The 16247-nt window shown below is 39.4% G+C and overlaps 2 protein-coding genes across 2 annotated transcripts in view; one reads left to right on the top strand and one right to left on the bottom strand.

The window, feature by feature from the left end:
- Positions 1-4329: 4329 nt before the first annotated feature.
- LOC311237482 (vesicle-associated membrane protein 8) lies at positions 4330-12262 on the top strand. Its single transcript, XM_084325395.1, has 3 exons — positions 4330-4451; positions 8196-8366; positions 10630-12262. The coding sequence occupies exons 1-3, from the start codon at positions 4449-4451 to the stop codon at positions 10765-10767; spliced, it is 312 nt and encodes a 103-aa protein (XP_084181521.1). The 5' UTR covers positions 4330-4448; the 3' UTR covers positions 10768-12262.
- A 903-nt stretch (positions 12263-13165) lies between these two features.
- The window catches only part of hnrnpdl (heterogeneous nuclear ribonucleoprotein D-like), a 35411-nt gene continuing 32329 nt past the window's right edge, over positions 13166-16247 (bottom strand). The window contains exons 6-8 of the mRNA XM_084325385.1: positions 15459-15623; positions 15033-15137; positions 13166-13684 (exon numbers count right to left, since the gene is read on the bottom strand). Of these exons, the coding sequence (XP_084181511.1) occupies positions 15070-15137; positions 15459-15623 (233 nt within the window). The 3' untranslated portion in view covers positions 13166-13684; positions 15033-15069. The remainder of the gene's footprint in view (positions 13685-15032; positions 15138-15458; positions 15624-16247) is intronic.

Genomic DNA, 16247 nt, shown 5'->3' with positions numbered 1-16247 from the left:
TACATTCTGAGTGCATGATAGGTAGTAGTATAAGTATAGTAGTATAGACATATCAGCATGATAGGTAGTAGTATAAGTATAGTAGCATAGTAGTATAGACATATTAGCATGGTAGGTAGTAGTATCAGTATAGTAGCATAGTAGTAGTAAGGTACATAGATAGTACAAAAATAGTAAAATACAGTAAGAAGGTTCGTTGTTGTTGTTTTTTAAGTTCAGATATTGTTTGAAGAGGTGTGTTTTTAGTTTAGCACTCTTGTTTTTTGGATTAGGGAGATATATAGGCATCAACGACTGAACTGAGTTTGTTGTCACTTAGACCATGAGAATAACACGTATGCAGTTTTTAAAATAGGTGTAGTTCCCCTTTAACCCTTTCACTACCACACTACAGAAGGTTAACCCTTTGTCGTGTGGCAGTGAAAAGGGTTAACCTTCTGTATTGTCGCAGTGAAAGGGTTAACCGTTCAGTAGTGCGGCAGTGAAAGGGTTAAAGTGGCTGATTCGTCAAGTGTCACGTCGCTAAGAATCTTTTGCGTTCTGTTTTTTAGGCCGACTATTTCGACAAGATTACCAAGGAGGTCGCCAGGAAATACTGGTGGAAAAACATCAAGATGGTGATCATCATTGGCGTGATAGTTATTGCATTGTATGTTTTGTATCCTATGTTAAGTACCCCCTCGAAAACGAGATAGCATATCTCAAGGGGTTTATCATTCCAATAGAAAATGTCAAATACAAATATAAATATAGTGGTGGTGATCATCATTCTTATCATCCTGTTCGCTACTAACACAATTTAAGTCGCTGGTTCTCAAAGTGGGGTCCTTACCTAAACATAGAATAGTTCCTTTAATCCATAAGGAACACAATAGACCCTTTTGACGTTGTCGCAGGTGTAATTAATAACATTAATGATGGTCCCGTTCCATTTAGGTGGAGTGTGCCGTCTCACTGAAAATGTTCTGGTTCACCTAAATGGAATGGACCTAATTAAACCTTTTGTCTGAACCGTCTGTAGTGTGATAGTAAAGGGTTAACCTTCTGTAGTGTGGTAGTGAAAGGGTTAACTCTGTTTGGAGTTTCCAGAGGAACAATGGGTCTCATTCACTAAGGACTTACGACAAAAAGGGCTTTCTCTTAGGGCCATTTGAGACCTTTTCGGGCCGATTTTTGGATTCACCAACCGTCCCAATAAAACATATATAATTAATATTATATTAATTTATAATATATTGTCTATATTCATGTCTTGCCCGAAAAGGTCTCAAATGGCCCTAAGAGAAAGTCCTTTTTGTCGTTGGAGAATGAGACCCAATGTTTTTCAAAGTTATTTATGCTCGCTTATGCCTGTATTTTTTACTGTTGTGAAGCACTTTGAACTGCAACCTCTGTATGAAAAGTGCTATACAAATAAAGTTATTATTATTATTATTATTATTATTATTATTATTATTATTATTATTATTATTATTATTATTATTATTATTAATTTATATGGTACGTTAGAGTGTTGTGTTCACTCGTAGTTATATAACCGATCTGCACCTTAGTTTACACCATTTATTTTTCCTCATATTTCTATATTCAGATCAAATTGTATTGCCTATATTTATGTCTATTACCCTGCCCATCCCTGCCCAATTCTTTATTGCCTATATTTATTGTAACATATAATATAACCGATAGGGCATAAAGACCCTCATCTGCATCTTTGTATACACTATTTATTTATATTCAGAGTTAATATTGTTTACACTGTTTATTTTTTCTCATATTTTTATATTCAGATCTAATCTGATTGCCTATATTTATGTCTTTCTACTATTACCCTGCCCATATACCTGTACATCCCCCCCCCCCCCATGCTGCTATGATGTCTGAATGTCCCCAAGGGGATCAATAAAGGAATATCGTTACTTATCAAGTTAAAATGTTGTTTTATTTGTCATTATAAGGTACATGTACATTATAGTGAAATACTTGGTTCTGTACGAGCCTCCTGAGATTGTGCTTCATACAGTAAAAGTAAAAGAGAAAAGACCAACACTATACAAAATATACAATAGACAAACTAATGTACAAAATTTAAATAAAGATATCTTATCTTACGAGTGTTGTTGTTGACAGAATTGGCTATGGGGCGACAATAATATAGACATGAGGCATGGTTTCTACCTTTAGCCCTTAATCAGCGTGGTTTATTATGTACAATGATTCATACAGCAGCACATTGAGATCTCCTCTCCGTGAGAGGCAGATGTGAGAAAAAATAGAGGAGGAGACAACTCTTTTTATACTCGCCACCTGGTAGCATCATGAATGGCTCCGCCTATAGCGCCCTCCAGTGGACACAGATATACATACAGTCAGTGGAAGCAGTTGAGTACAGTTAGACAGTTAATTGCAACCCTACATATAACCTCTAACTTTAACACTCCCACTTAGGGTTGTTTTAACACACTGTATGACTTCTTCAAAACAATTTACAAAGAAAATAACAGTTTAGAACATCAAAAATAATATGGCAGTCAATATTTACACACCAAACATGACCTCTGCAAATCTTTTCAGTTTCAGTTTGGAAGCAGGCTTCGTCATAGCGTCTGCTACCATGTCGTCTGTTGGACAATACACCAGTGTCATCCTTTCTTCTCTGATGACAGATCTGATGAAATGGTACTTTATATCCACATGCTTACACCTCTGTCGGCACACAGGGTTTCTCGCAATGGCAATGGTTCCCTGGTTGTCCTCATAAACAACAGTCTTCTTATATACATAGGCATCCATCCCTTCGAGCAGTTGTTCTAGATAAATACACTCCTGTATTGTCATGGCCAGAGCGGCAAGCCATGTATTCGGCTTCACAAGTTGACAGTGCCACTGTGGGCTGCTTCTTAGTTTTCCATGAAACCAGTGAGCTGTTTGTGTTCAAACTAACACAATATCCTGTGGTACTGCTTCTATCTGTGATGTCAGCAGCCCAGTCTGCATCACTGTAGGCTTTAAGCCCTAAGCCCTCGCTGCTCTTTCTGAAGCACAGCTGTTTACCTACTGTAGTACTGCTCTACACTGGACATGGTGATCAAGTGACAGGAGGTACAGAGTTTCAAGTTTTAAGTTTCAAGTTTCTTTAATAGTTGTCATACAGAAGTACAGAATACTTTTATACAAAATGCTTCTTACTGTTACGCTCCAGAGACTGTGCTAGACAATAAGTAAGTAAGTATCAAATAACATAGTATAGCATGTAAATTAGAAGTAGAAAATGAGGTCACAGTGTTCAGTATAGACATATGTACAATGTTCGATGCAGAATAGACGTAACTGAGTTACCATATAATATACAATACTATGCAGTGTACTAATATACAATACTATATAGTGCAAAGCAGAAATGGGATGAGGTACAATTTAGGTACAATTTACAGTAATGTGTACGAGTTGTAGTGCAATCCTTTATCAATAAATATAAAGTGTGGGGAGTGGGTGCTACAGTGTGTTTGTTTAAAGTGAGTGTGTGCTATAAAGTGTGGGGAGTGGGTGCTACAGTGTGTTTGTTTAAAGTGAGTGTGTGTGTGTGGATGTGTGTGCTATGTGCGTTTGATGGTTGTTGTGTAGTGTTCATTGTTCGTTGAGCAGCCTGATGGCCTGGGGATGAGTCTTTCTGTGCTCGCCTTGAGACTCCGGTATCGCTTGCCTGACCGCAGCAGTTCAAAGAGGCAGTTGTTCGGGTGACTGGAGACTGCTCTACACTGGACATGGTGATCAGGTGACAGAAGGTACAGACTGCTCTACACTGGACATGGTGATCAAGTGAAGCAGGAAGCAAGAGACCTCACATTTGTATTGCCTTTCAGATTAGCAAGCCCATTGTAAACAGCCCTCTGATAAAAATCTTTAAAAAAGCAATAAGGTGGCCTTTGCCCAGCCTTATGTGTTCAGTGCTGACCTGCATCTGCTCTGTGAGTACAGTATGTGTACAATATGTGAAACACATAGAATTGGCACTAATAGAAAAGGTGTTTTCAATCAGAGCAACGCTTTTTGCAACGGGGAAAGAATTGCTAGTCATTTGACTTGAGATTCGGACGTACGGTTCACCCGTCCTGGCGGAATGGTGTGTTGAGAGGATCTTGAACAAAGCAATAGAATAAGAAGCTGCTGATGTCCCACACTACCTTTTCTAGTTCTGGGTTCCTGGGGAGTGATGACTGAATCGTTGTTGGCCAATAGTAGACCTTCCTCTCTCTCTCTCTCTTGCAGCAGTTAGTAAATGTGTAACAAAAGGGAGGGGCATCAGGCTCCTGGGTACTTTGGTTTTGCACTTACTGTGTGCCTCACAAACAGCCACCATTAACACAGTTCCCTCTGTTTATTTACTATGCTGAGGAACCTGGAAAACACAGCTTTTTGAAGATCTGACTGTCTGAAACACTGCTACCATGGTGAGTTTGGGGAGTTATTGTACCTTCATTACACGGTGCTATTGGTTTACCTAGTTACTCATGTCTTCTACTAGTTGTCATGTTGTCTCTACATATCAGTGACTTTACCAAAAGTGTTTTTCATCATGGTGGTAACATTAGGGTGGGTGGGGGGTGCTTATAGGTCAGTGAAGGGTGCTAGAAATGGATTTGAAATAGAAATACTGTACTTGTGAGGACCAAACAAGGCGGCCTCTGGGTGAAAGTGTTTCACATGTGACTTATATCCTGTGCGTTTGCTGACTTTAACAGTTAAAAGTAGATGTAACGCAACTGCAGGAAGTGGGGACTTCTTGTTTGGAAAGCGCTGTGCTCACAGTCACAGGCTCACACAGGCATATTTGCCTGTCTGGTTTCGCAGATGTTCGCTTAAGCAAGCAGACATAACCTTGGGCAAATTGTGCCACTGGAATGCCAGTAGAATCCTCCTGTTTCATGTAAACTTTACCACATCAAATATTTAGACATTATTTACATACATCTATATATATATATATATATATATTCATTCTTACTGCATATATATATATATATCCACAATCCATCTGTACATACTTGCATAACATAATCCTTTTTACATATCTAGATACTATATATGTCTGTACATATCCCTTACCTACTCTTACTAGTTACACTGCTGGCCAGTATGACTTACTATCATAGTGTCTTTATACCTGTATCACTGTATATATTAATTAGTGGTGATTGATTGATTGATTGAAAAGTTTATTAACAGATTGCAGAATGGGTACAGTACAGTACAGTACAGCTCAATACATACAATTGTTAAGGGGATGCAGACCAGAGAAAGACTTTCGTCTTGTTTACATCAGGGTCCCCCATTTTCAATTCATCATAACATATATGACATACATGACATACAGATAGACAGTACTGCTACATCTATACATTTATGACATATCAGATTTGAAAATACAATACTGTTTGTGATACAAAAGTGTCCAGAAAAAGAGTGTATATACATTTGACGTAGAAACTGTACATTGGAGGAGGTTGGGTGGGTGGGGTGGGGTTGGGTTGGTGGGTGGGGGCTGTACATTGGAGGTGGGGGGGGGGGGGGGGGTTGGGTAGGGGGGACACACACACTGTACACTGTACATTGGAATACTGACAAAGCCATACTTGGTCATTTACTGTACAACTGGGTTAGGACATTTGTAGGGGCCAGTTTCGAATTGCAGTCTCCCGTAGGTGTTTTTTGAGAGTGTTTTTGAAAGTGGGTAGTGATTCACATTCCTTTACAGCTTTGGGTAGGGCGTTCCACATTGATGTGGCATAATTGCGAAACGTGTTTAGTCCCTTGTTTGAGCCGAATCTGGGTTTAACATGATTTGTGGAGCTCCCTCTGGTGTTGTGATCGTGGTATTCACTGACCTTTGGGAAGTATTTTGACATGTACATGGGTACCTTGGTCGCGTAGTGTATCTTGTAGACCAGGCCCATTGCAAGTTGCTGTACTCTGTCGTCTACTCTAAGCCATCCTAGGTTGTCAAAGTGGGCAGGGGTGAGGTGGGTTCTAGGAGTCAGGTCAAGCAGTAGTCTGACTAGCTTGTTTTGAGATGTTTGTAATTTGTTTTTTAGTGCCTTTGAGGTGCTTTGGTACCATGAGGTGCAAGCATAGTCGTAGTACCCTTGAATGAGTGCTCCTGCTAGAGTCTTCAGGGTATTCTTGTTTACCAGAGAGGAGATCCGGTACAAGAATCGAGTTCGTTGGTTGACTTTTTTTATTACATTGGATGCCATTTTGTCACAGGAAAGATTAGCCTCTAGGATGGAACCCAGGTAGGTAATTTCATCTTTCAAGTTTCTTTAATAGTTGTCATACAGAAGTACAGAATACTTTTATACAAAATGCTTCTTACTGTTACGCTCCAGAGACTGTGCAAGACAAGATAAGTATGAAATAAAATAACATAGTATAGCATGTAAATTAGAAGTAAAAAAAATGAGGTCACAGTGTTCAGTATAGACATATGTACAATGTTCGATGCAGAATAGACGTAACTGAGTTACCATATAATACAATACTGTGTAGTGTACTAATATACAATACTATATAGTGCAAGGCAGAAATAGGATGAGGTGCAATTTAGGTACAATTTACAGTAGGTGTACGAGTTGTAGTGCAAATCCTTTATCAATAAATATAAAGTGTGTTTGTGTGATCTAAAGTGTGGAGAGTGGGTGCTGCAGTGTGTTGTTTGTTTAAGTGAGTGTGTGCGTGTGGGTGTGTGTGCTGTGTGCATTTGATGGTTGTAGTGTTTATTGTTCGTTTAGCAGCCTGATGGCCTGGGGATAGAAGCTTCTTCTGAGTCTTTCTGAGTCTTTCCTTGTGACAATATTGTCACCCACTGTAACCGAGAAGCCGTCGGTCTTGCTGAGTTTGTTATTTGAACCAAAGAGAATGGACTCTGTTTTGCCCATGTGTAATGATAGTTTGTTGTCGGCGAGCCATATGCAGATTTTGCCTAGTTCCGAGCTGAGGGCTTTTTCAACCTGTAACTTGTTCTTGTCAGAGACCAGCAGGGCTGAGTCGTCCGCAAACAGGAACAAGTTACAGTCACAAGCTGACGACATGTCATTTGCATAAATTAGGAATAGTAGCGGTCCTAGTATGCTTCCTTGTGGAACACCACAGCTCACTGTGAGGGGGGGGGGATAGGGTACCGTTTACCTCCACCGTCTGTTCTCTCCCCTCCAGGTAGGATTGTATCCAGCTCACTGATAGACTATCAAAACCAATTGCTTTTAGCTTGTCAATCAGAATGGTGTGATTGACAGTGTCGAAGGGCTTTTGTAGGTCCAGCATGACCATGCCGCAGTATTTGCCCGCGTCCACCTCTTGTTTGATGTGGTCGTTCAAATAGAGAAGGCATGTGTCAGTGGAGTGGGATGTTCTGAAGCCAGATTGGAATTCGTAGATTAGATTTTTTTCCGCGAGGTACTTTTCAATCTGTTCGTATACTATTTTTTCCATGACTTTCGAGATGGATGTAAGGATAGAAACAGGGCGGTAGTTGCCCGGGTCTAATTTGCTGCCCTTTTTGTGCAGGGGTGTTACTCTCGCAATTTTGAAGTCCTTGGGGACGTGTCCCTGTTTTATGGAGAGGTTTATTATGTGTGTGATGACTGGGGTGATGGCTGCTGCTGAGTCTCTGAGGAATTTGGAGGGGATGTTGTCATGGCCAGTGGCCTTGTTCAGTTGGAGGGCGCTCAGTTTTTTGAGTACCTCATCTGTAGTTACCATTTCCAGTTTGAAGTCGTCTTTGTGGACACCTAGGTTCTTGTAGTATGCTACTATGTAATATTATTTTATTATGCTACTATGTGTTCTACCCCATACTGCCCTGAGTGGGAGGGTAGTTTGTTTACCAGTGTTGTGGCTATGTTTGTGAAGAAAGTGTATAAGTAATTGGCTACATCCAGCTTGTCTGTGATGAGCGTGTTGTCCGTCTTTATGTTTATGTTTGAGAACCTGGTTTTAAGTTTTTGGTGGGACTCGATTAATTTATTCGAGACTTTATAGTTAATTTAATCACCTGTACATTGTATATTACTATTGCACTTTACTATTACATTTGCACTCTGGTTGGACGCTAACTTATTTTCGTTGTACTGTATGATGACAATACATTTGAATCTAATCTAATCTAATTGTTGAAATGGTGTCTTACTTTTTTACAGGCTGACTACGGCTCTCAAACCCCTACAGCTGCCTCGTCTAGTGCACTGGAACAGGTGCAGGGTCAGGTCAACGAGGTCAAGGTGATACTGAAAGACAACATCAACAAGGTGCTGGACAGGGGAGAGAGACTGGATGATCTGATCGGCAAGACAGACGACCTTGTATCGACTGTAAGTGTCTTCAGCAAGAACATATGGGAGTTCTCTACACTGTAAATATGTTCTTGACCTACATTTACAAATTTTACATATAGTAATTTAGCTGACACCTTTATCCAAAGCGATTTACAACAAGTCAGCAGGAAGGGTACAACTCTGGCAGCTAAATGTCAGTGGCCTTGTTCGTTAAATAGGGTTGAATTTGAGTGTTACATTCTGAGTGCATAGTAGACATATTAGCATGATAGGTAGTAGTATAAGTATAGTACATTTACATAGTACATTTACATTTACATTTACATAGTAGATAGTAGTATAGACATATTAGCATGATAGGTAGTAGTAGAAGTATAGTAGATAGTAGTATAGACATATTAGCATGATAGGTAGTAGAATAAGTATAGTAGCATAGTAGTATAGACATATCAGCATGATAGGTAGTAGTATAAGTATAGTAGCATAGTAGTATAGACATATTAGCATGATAGGTAGTAGTATAAGTATAGTAGCATAATAATATAGACATATTAGCATGATAGGTAGTAATATCAGTATAGTAGATAGTAGTATAGACATATTAGCATGATAGGTAGTAGTATCAGTAGAGTAGATAGTAGTATAGACATATTAGCATGATAGGTAGTAGTATAAGTATAGTATAGTAGTATATAGACATATTAACATGATAGGTAGTAGTATAAGTATAGTAGCATAATAATATAGACATATTAGCATGATAGGTAGTAATATCAGTATAGTAGATAGTAGTATAGACATATTAGCATGATAGGTAGTAGTATCAGTATAGTAGCATAGTAGTATAGACATATTAGCATGATAGGTAGTTCAGTAGAGTAGATAGTAGTATAGACATATTAGCATGATAGGTAGTAGTATCAGTATAGTATTATAGTAGTATAGACATATTAGCATGATAGGTAGTAGTATCAGTATAGTAGATAGTAGTATAGACATATTAGCATGTTAGGTAGTAGTATCAATAGAGTAGATAGTAGTATAGACATATTAGCATGATAGGTAGTAGTATCAGTGTAACGGATATGTACCGCGATAGTGTGACTACGGTACATAGAAGTAAAACTCACTCCCCAGAGTCATCCAAACTGAGCGCTTAGGGAGGAATTCCTTTCTTGGCGCAGCGGTTTGTGATGTCGCCCGCAGTGCGGATGCCCGGGGTTCGACTCCCACTCAAGGCATGGTCGAAGTGTTTGGCAGGTACAGCGTTGTACCGGCTACATCAGTATAGTAGCATAGTAGTAGACATATTGGGCGGCTATGTGGCGTAGTGGGCAAGGCGCTCGCCACGAATGCAGAGACGCTGGGATCGCCTGTTCGATCCCAGCGCTCCACATTGCTTTCAGTTTAGCTGGTCGTCCGTACTAATACACATTGGCCGTATTAGGGGGTGGGAAACTGATGGGTGGGGATCGGGCGTTGTGGACAGCGACTCCTACAGGTCGGTTGGTGTGCCTGCGCAGTAGAATCAGGAAGTGTCGGGGGCAGCGTGAGCCTCCCACGCGTTACTCCTCGCCACTGAGAGATCGAGCTGCGCAGGTGAAAAGATGCGACTGCTGTTACCTCAAGTACCGGAGGGGACTTGTGCTATGTATGACTTAGTCCACATTGCAGCCGGCTTGTGGGAGGCAAGAAACAGCTTTCGTGACAGGGGAGGGTTGAATTGGATGATACGAAATTGGGATGGGAGAAAATATAGAAAATGGGAGAAAAAGTGGATAAAAAAAAATACATATTAGCATGATAGGTAGTAGTATCAGTATAGTATTATAGTAGTATAGACATATTAGCATGATAGGTAGTAGTATCAGTAGAGTAGATAGTAGTAGTATAGACATATTAGCATGATAGGTAGTAGTATCAGTATAGTAGCATAGTAGTAAGGTACATATAGTACAAAAATAGTAAAAGACAGTAAGGTTCGTTGTTGTTGTTTTTTAAGTTCAGATATTGTTTGAAGAGGTGTGTTTTTAGTTTGAGCACTCTTGTTTTTTGGATTAGGGAGATATATAGGCATCAACGACTGAACTGAGTTTGTTGTCACTTAGACCATGAGAATAACACGTATGCTGTTTTTAAAATAGGTGTAGTTCCCCCTTTAACTACCACACTACAGGTTAACCCTTTGTCGTGTGGCAGTGAAAAGGGTTAACCTTCTGTATTGTCACAGTGAAAGGGTTAAAGTGGCTGATTCGTCAAGTGTCACGTCGCTAAGAATCTTTTGCATTCTGTTTTTTAGGCAGACTCTTTCCACAAGACGTCCAGGCAGGTTGCCAGGAAATACTGGTGGAAAAACATCAAGATGATGATCATCATTGGCGTGATAGTGGGGGTGATCCTCATTCTCATCATCCTGTTCGCTACTAACACCATTTAAGTAGCTGGTTCTCAAAGTGGGGTCCTTACCTAAATGTAGAATAGTTCCTTTAATCCATAAGGAACACAATAGACCCTTTTCACGTCGTCGCAGGTGTAATTAATAACATTAATGATGGTCCCGTTCCATTTAGGTGGAGTGTGCCGTCTCACTGAAAATGTTCTGGCTCACCTAAATGGAATGGACCTAATTAAACCTTTTGTCTGAACCGTCTGTAGTGTGATAGTAAAGGGTTAACCTTCTGTAGTGTGGTAGTGAAAGGGTTAACCCTTTGTCGTGCAGCAGTGAAAGGGTTAACCTTCTGTATTGTCGCAGTGAAAGGGTTAACCATTTGGTAGTGTGGCCGTGAAAGGGTTAAATGTGCTGTAAGTGGTATGCGTTTGTTAAAATAAGTGTTAAGTAGCTCTACACTCATCAGCCATCACTGATAGTGTCTGGCCAGTAATATGGGTCTTGGCAGTCCCTCCGCTCTGCAGTAAACAGAAACCCTAGATATATTTTACTTGTTTCAAAAACCTTGCCAAGCCCAGATTATTTCTCACATCTAGTTTTTATTTCTTATTTTTGTCAGACCATGTGTGAGAGGGAGTTCTCTCTCCTGATTGGATAAAGTGGGAAGGGATACCAGGAAATGTATTTTGTGTTTACTGCAGAGTGGAGGGACTGGAAGACCCATGTTACTGACCAAACAGTATATCAGTGATGGTTGTCAAAATGTAACCTATTATTTTTTACATGTAGACCACTTATTTTAACAAATAAATACCACTTCCAGCACCTTTAACTACAACTGTTTACCCTGCATTGGCAAATCCAAAGGGCCACTGTGAAACAGGCCTATGACGGAATGTATGACTATCCTGGTCGTAGGTTTCACCCTCTCCTCCGATTATCTCATCTATAGACTGTAATGAAACAAATCTAAAGGTAAAACTTACCAGACAGGGGACCCTGGGATAGAATCTCATCAAATGGAGGTCTGTGGTCTAATTTGTGTTGGTTTAGGAGTCCTTGACATGACAAGGTTCGAGAACCACTGATTTAAGTCACAATTACATTATCATGAGGACAGAGAGCTATGAAGATGGGGAAAGAAATCACCTTTTGATCAGAATGTAAATAATTATATTGTGAGAAACTGATTGTCAGATGTGCATTTTTGATCACCTTCAGCTGAAACAACGAGATATACTATTATTACAAGGTTTTTTGTAAAAGACATTTGTCTAAAAGACCCAAGTCCACTATGGCTACATTCACACTGCAAGCCTTACTGCTCAATTCTGATTTATTGCTCAGATCAAATTTATTTTCCACATAATTCTTTAAATGTGGCCGATATCAGATTCCAGTGTGAACTGGTCACACTCCTAAACTGAACCGTATATGCAAATTAATAACAAAGAAAATTGTGACAAATGAAGATCTTTCGCCGTCGACTAAAGACGCACTTCAACCATTATCTGAAAAAAAAAAATATATATATATATATATATAAAGCTAAAAGAAGAATACCTTCAAAAGAAGGGACCGCAGTCCTGAGGAGTGTGCGGTCCCTTCTTTCTTTTTAAGGTATTCTTCTTTTAGCTTTATATATCTCTCTTGCGCTGACCTGCACCTCCAGTCGGGGTCAAACTAGATGTGCACGAGTCTTATTTAGTTTAATATATATATAAAATAAAGAAAAAGACAAAATAAAGAAAAAATCTAACCCTAACTTACCTTACTGTCATGCACTTGTCCTAATAAACTAACCTACACTGTAGCACTCAACACTTTGATGAACATTGTTACTCAGCTGATAGAGTTGTGCCCTTCCTGATGACTTGTCGTACAGAACTTGTAAGTCGCTTTTGATAAAAGCGTCAGCTAAATGACTAAATGTAAATGTATGTAAAAGTTGCATGACTGTTCAGACTGAGGTCGCATTGCAAAATAAATCAGACCTGTATCTGATTTAGGATCACATATGAAAGTGGTCCAAATCAGAATTGAAAAGATCTGATTCCATGGGATTTGTGTTGTTCACACTCATGTAAAACAAAAAAAAAACAGATCCGAGTCACATATGAGCAAAAACAATCAAATTTCAGGCTGCAGTGTGAACGTAGCCTTAATGTCACTATCTGAGGTAAATCCTCCACTGTTTAAATAAGTCTTGGTGTGAAACATTGCATGGCAAATCAGACTCCCGTCACAGTACATAGAATTATTAAAAAAGGGAAGTGGAGGTGAATTCCAATCAATCCGCAGGACTTGATTTGGGCAACACACTGTGCCGTTTACACAGTAGGAACTACCAGAAGCAACAATACTTCCAGAACACTCCTGAGACAGTCATGGGATCTATAATGCAGCATCCATTATCAAGGTATCAAAAGAGTATCCACATTTCAGATTGATGATTTCTGCTTTTATTTCGATGCATTTCTTAATGTTTTACATCAAGTGTATATATGTTCATAATGACTGTCGAATACTGTAATAACAAAAATGTATTTTTGAGTGACAAGTACAATAAAGTTTAAAGTCAAAATCAACGGTTGCCAACGCAATACTTTATAAATAATACGATCCTGCTCGTAGTGAATCAAACACAATACTGAGTTATTGGGTACATGACAAAACGATCCACGAATAGCATTTGGTTTCACATTTCACACAGACTTCACCCGGAGTTAAGTAACGTACCATGTGAACCTCTCAATAAAACGGTGAAATATCTTTGAAATATTCTACTTCCGACGCAAAACAACAAAGATCCAAAAGCTTTGCAAGACGCAACAAAAACACAAACGTGATTTTCTTCTATTGTTATTTCAACAATCAGCTCAACTCCTCCCACCCGGGACGCACACGTCTCTTCTGCCCGGCGCTCCTTCAGAAGACAGCCTTCACTCTCCCATCCTCCTGAAGCCTAGAAGAAAACAACACAACCAATCAGCCAGGGATGAACAACAACCCAGCAGGCCTAAACCACAAATAAATAAAGAAATCATAGAAATCCCCCGTGTATTTTATGTCCGTTATAAAAAGAAAAAAAACAATGACACTGAACAATACTTTAAACATTTGAGAATTAACAAAATGTTAAGTTAGTCCATAAGCTAGAAATCCTGAAGTGCGATAAATTGAAGACATCGAAAGCCAAAAGGCTCAAACAAACGAACGAAGCCTTCAAATCGGAAAAATACACATTAAAGAAAAGCATTACATAGCAAATTTCTGGAGATGAAGTGATACTGTGATAGTCTTCACATATATTTCAAAAAAAGGTTAAAAAAGAGAATGTTAGAGGGAAAATTAACAAGGTTTAAAAAGGAGAACAGTTTCCCCATCGCTGTCAGTAACACAAACAAACAATACAGCAAAAGTACAAATGTAATGCACTTCATCAACACTGTGGCGTCCAGGTCAAGTACGAACCAGGTTTTAGCTCATGGACTACTGGCTATTACTGCCACGAGGGCTAAACAAAGAAAGCAAGCATTACGGATAAGATTAGGAATGCATATATCAAAAAGAAACTGGAAAGTCCAGAGAAAGCTGTACATATCCTTTGAAAAGCAAATAGTTATTCTTTCATATTTAACGATTACTTGTGTAGGGGGGAGGGGAGGGGAGAGTAAGGGCCTGTAAAAAATGACATAATTACATAATTACATATGTGTATTTTAAATATTTTGTACATTAAAAATGTTGACCCAAAAAAAAAAGGTTGTAAAGAAGAAAAGAAAAAGAAAGTCGACAAAGCTGGACGTGTCCCACTTTGCTTTAGTTTAGAAAATGCTGATACAGGATGTTGGAAGACCATACCAAATGGCAGCATTCGAGAGCGTACGCCTCTCGTACCCGGTCCGCATTGAGCGGGCACCTGAGAGGGGGAGTCAGCTTGCGGCCTGCAAGGAAGCTCCGCTGGCAGGTACAAACAAGGTATGTCAGAGTTAGGAGACAACATTCTTCCCGTTCCTTCGCCATCTTTTTTTTGCACATCCATTTTTTTACTGTAGTAGCAGTACGTTACCTGTTAACTTTACGGTTAAAAGAAATCGGAGCAAAAGAGGCAGCAGAAGGCCAGCTGTTAAAAATAAACCGACCCCAAGACCGAAGCCTCTATGTTACCACTACTGTTAAGCACTCCGGGGTGCTGAGAAAAGAAAATTTACAAGAAGAAAAATAATTATGCATAAAATGTTACCATACAGCAAATATAGCTACATATTTTTACGTTTATTTTGTGACACGAGGTGGTCTTTGATACATACCTGCTTTTTTGTGTGTTTATATTGTGTGTTTTTCACATCAGTAAGGCTGGTAACTGTTTTGGTGACCACCTCGCCTTGGAGACTTGCCATATCCAACCTGTTGATCTAAATACATTTTACACACACACACACACACACACACAAATTAAACATTTTTAAATGTTATAATTAGAAATGAGGAATTAATCAAATAAAAAATGTAAATAACATTTTAAAATGTAGTTCCCATTTAGAGGTTGCTATAGCTACCATTCACATTTCAAACAATGGCAACAAAAAACACTGAGCATAAGCACAATTAATAATTCATCCATTATTGCATGTACAGTATTCAACATTGAAAAGAAAGCCGTCTATAAATAGGTCATAACTTGAAATGTATCCATTTACAATTTGCCAGTAAGCTTCACCAATAAGATGACTTACTATTGTAGTCGTCGCCTCCATAGTAGTTATTGTAACCAGAGTAATCGTATCCTCCGTATCCGCCATATCCTTGATTGTTGTATCCGTAATTGCCGTAATTGCCGTAATCTCCATATCCTTGATTCCAGTAGTTGCCGTAACCCTGGTTCCAGTCCTGATTGGGCCCTGCAGTTTGAATTGACACCGTCATGTACCCTTTTAAAAACCCACTGTAACAGACATGTTGAACTCACATTTCTATGTATTTAGAAAATGGAAAAATAAACAATATTAATAACCATATGTTTATAGACGTGTTTCTTGTTTATAAACATACCGTGTTCGAGCCAATCAGTAATACCAACTGAGTCACGTGACTAAGTTGCCCCCTACCTGCGTGAGCTGCGGCGCTAAAGAAGTAAGACGGGGCTCTATGGAGAAACCATGACACTCCCCAGACTAAAAGTAGTTTCAATCTAAAACGGCTGGATGTCATTTTGCCAAATCAGCAGCAGGGCTGTGAGTGTGAGTCTTTCACCGTTTACATATCTAGCTTTGGCATGGATTGATTGTTTAGATCACTAGTATGGCTAACAAATGCAAATATATTGTAGCCTGCCCCGTTGTTCTGACCAGGATTACGTTCCTTTTGCCCCCTTGATGCGCGCGGCAGGTCAGAGGGAACAGAGCGAGAGTTACTGCATTTATATAGCGATTTTATCCAAAGCACTTTGCACCATCCTCAGATTTACACACCGACAGTGGAGGCGACCTTGCAAGGTACCAGCCTGCTCATCGGGAGCAGTTAGG

Source organism: Notolepis coatsorum (assembly GCF_963971535.1).
Source record: "Notolepis coatsorum genome assembly, chromosome: 11".
NCBI classification, from domain to species: Eukaryota; Metazoa; Chordata; class Actinopteri; order Aulopiformes; family Paralepididae; genus Notolepis; species Notolepis coatsorum.
The sequence above is the reverse complement of the archived record's forward strand: the minus strand, read 5'-3'. Positions and strand labels throughout refer to the sequence as shown.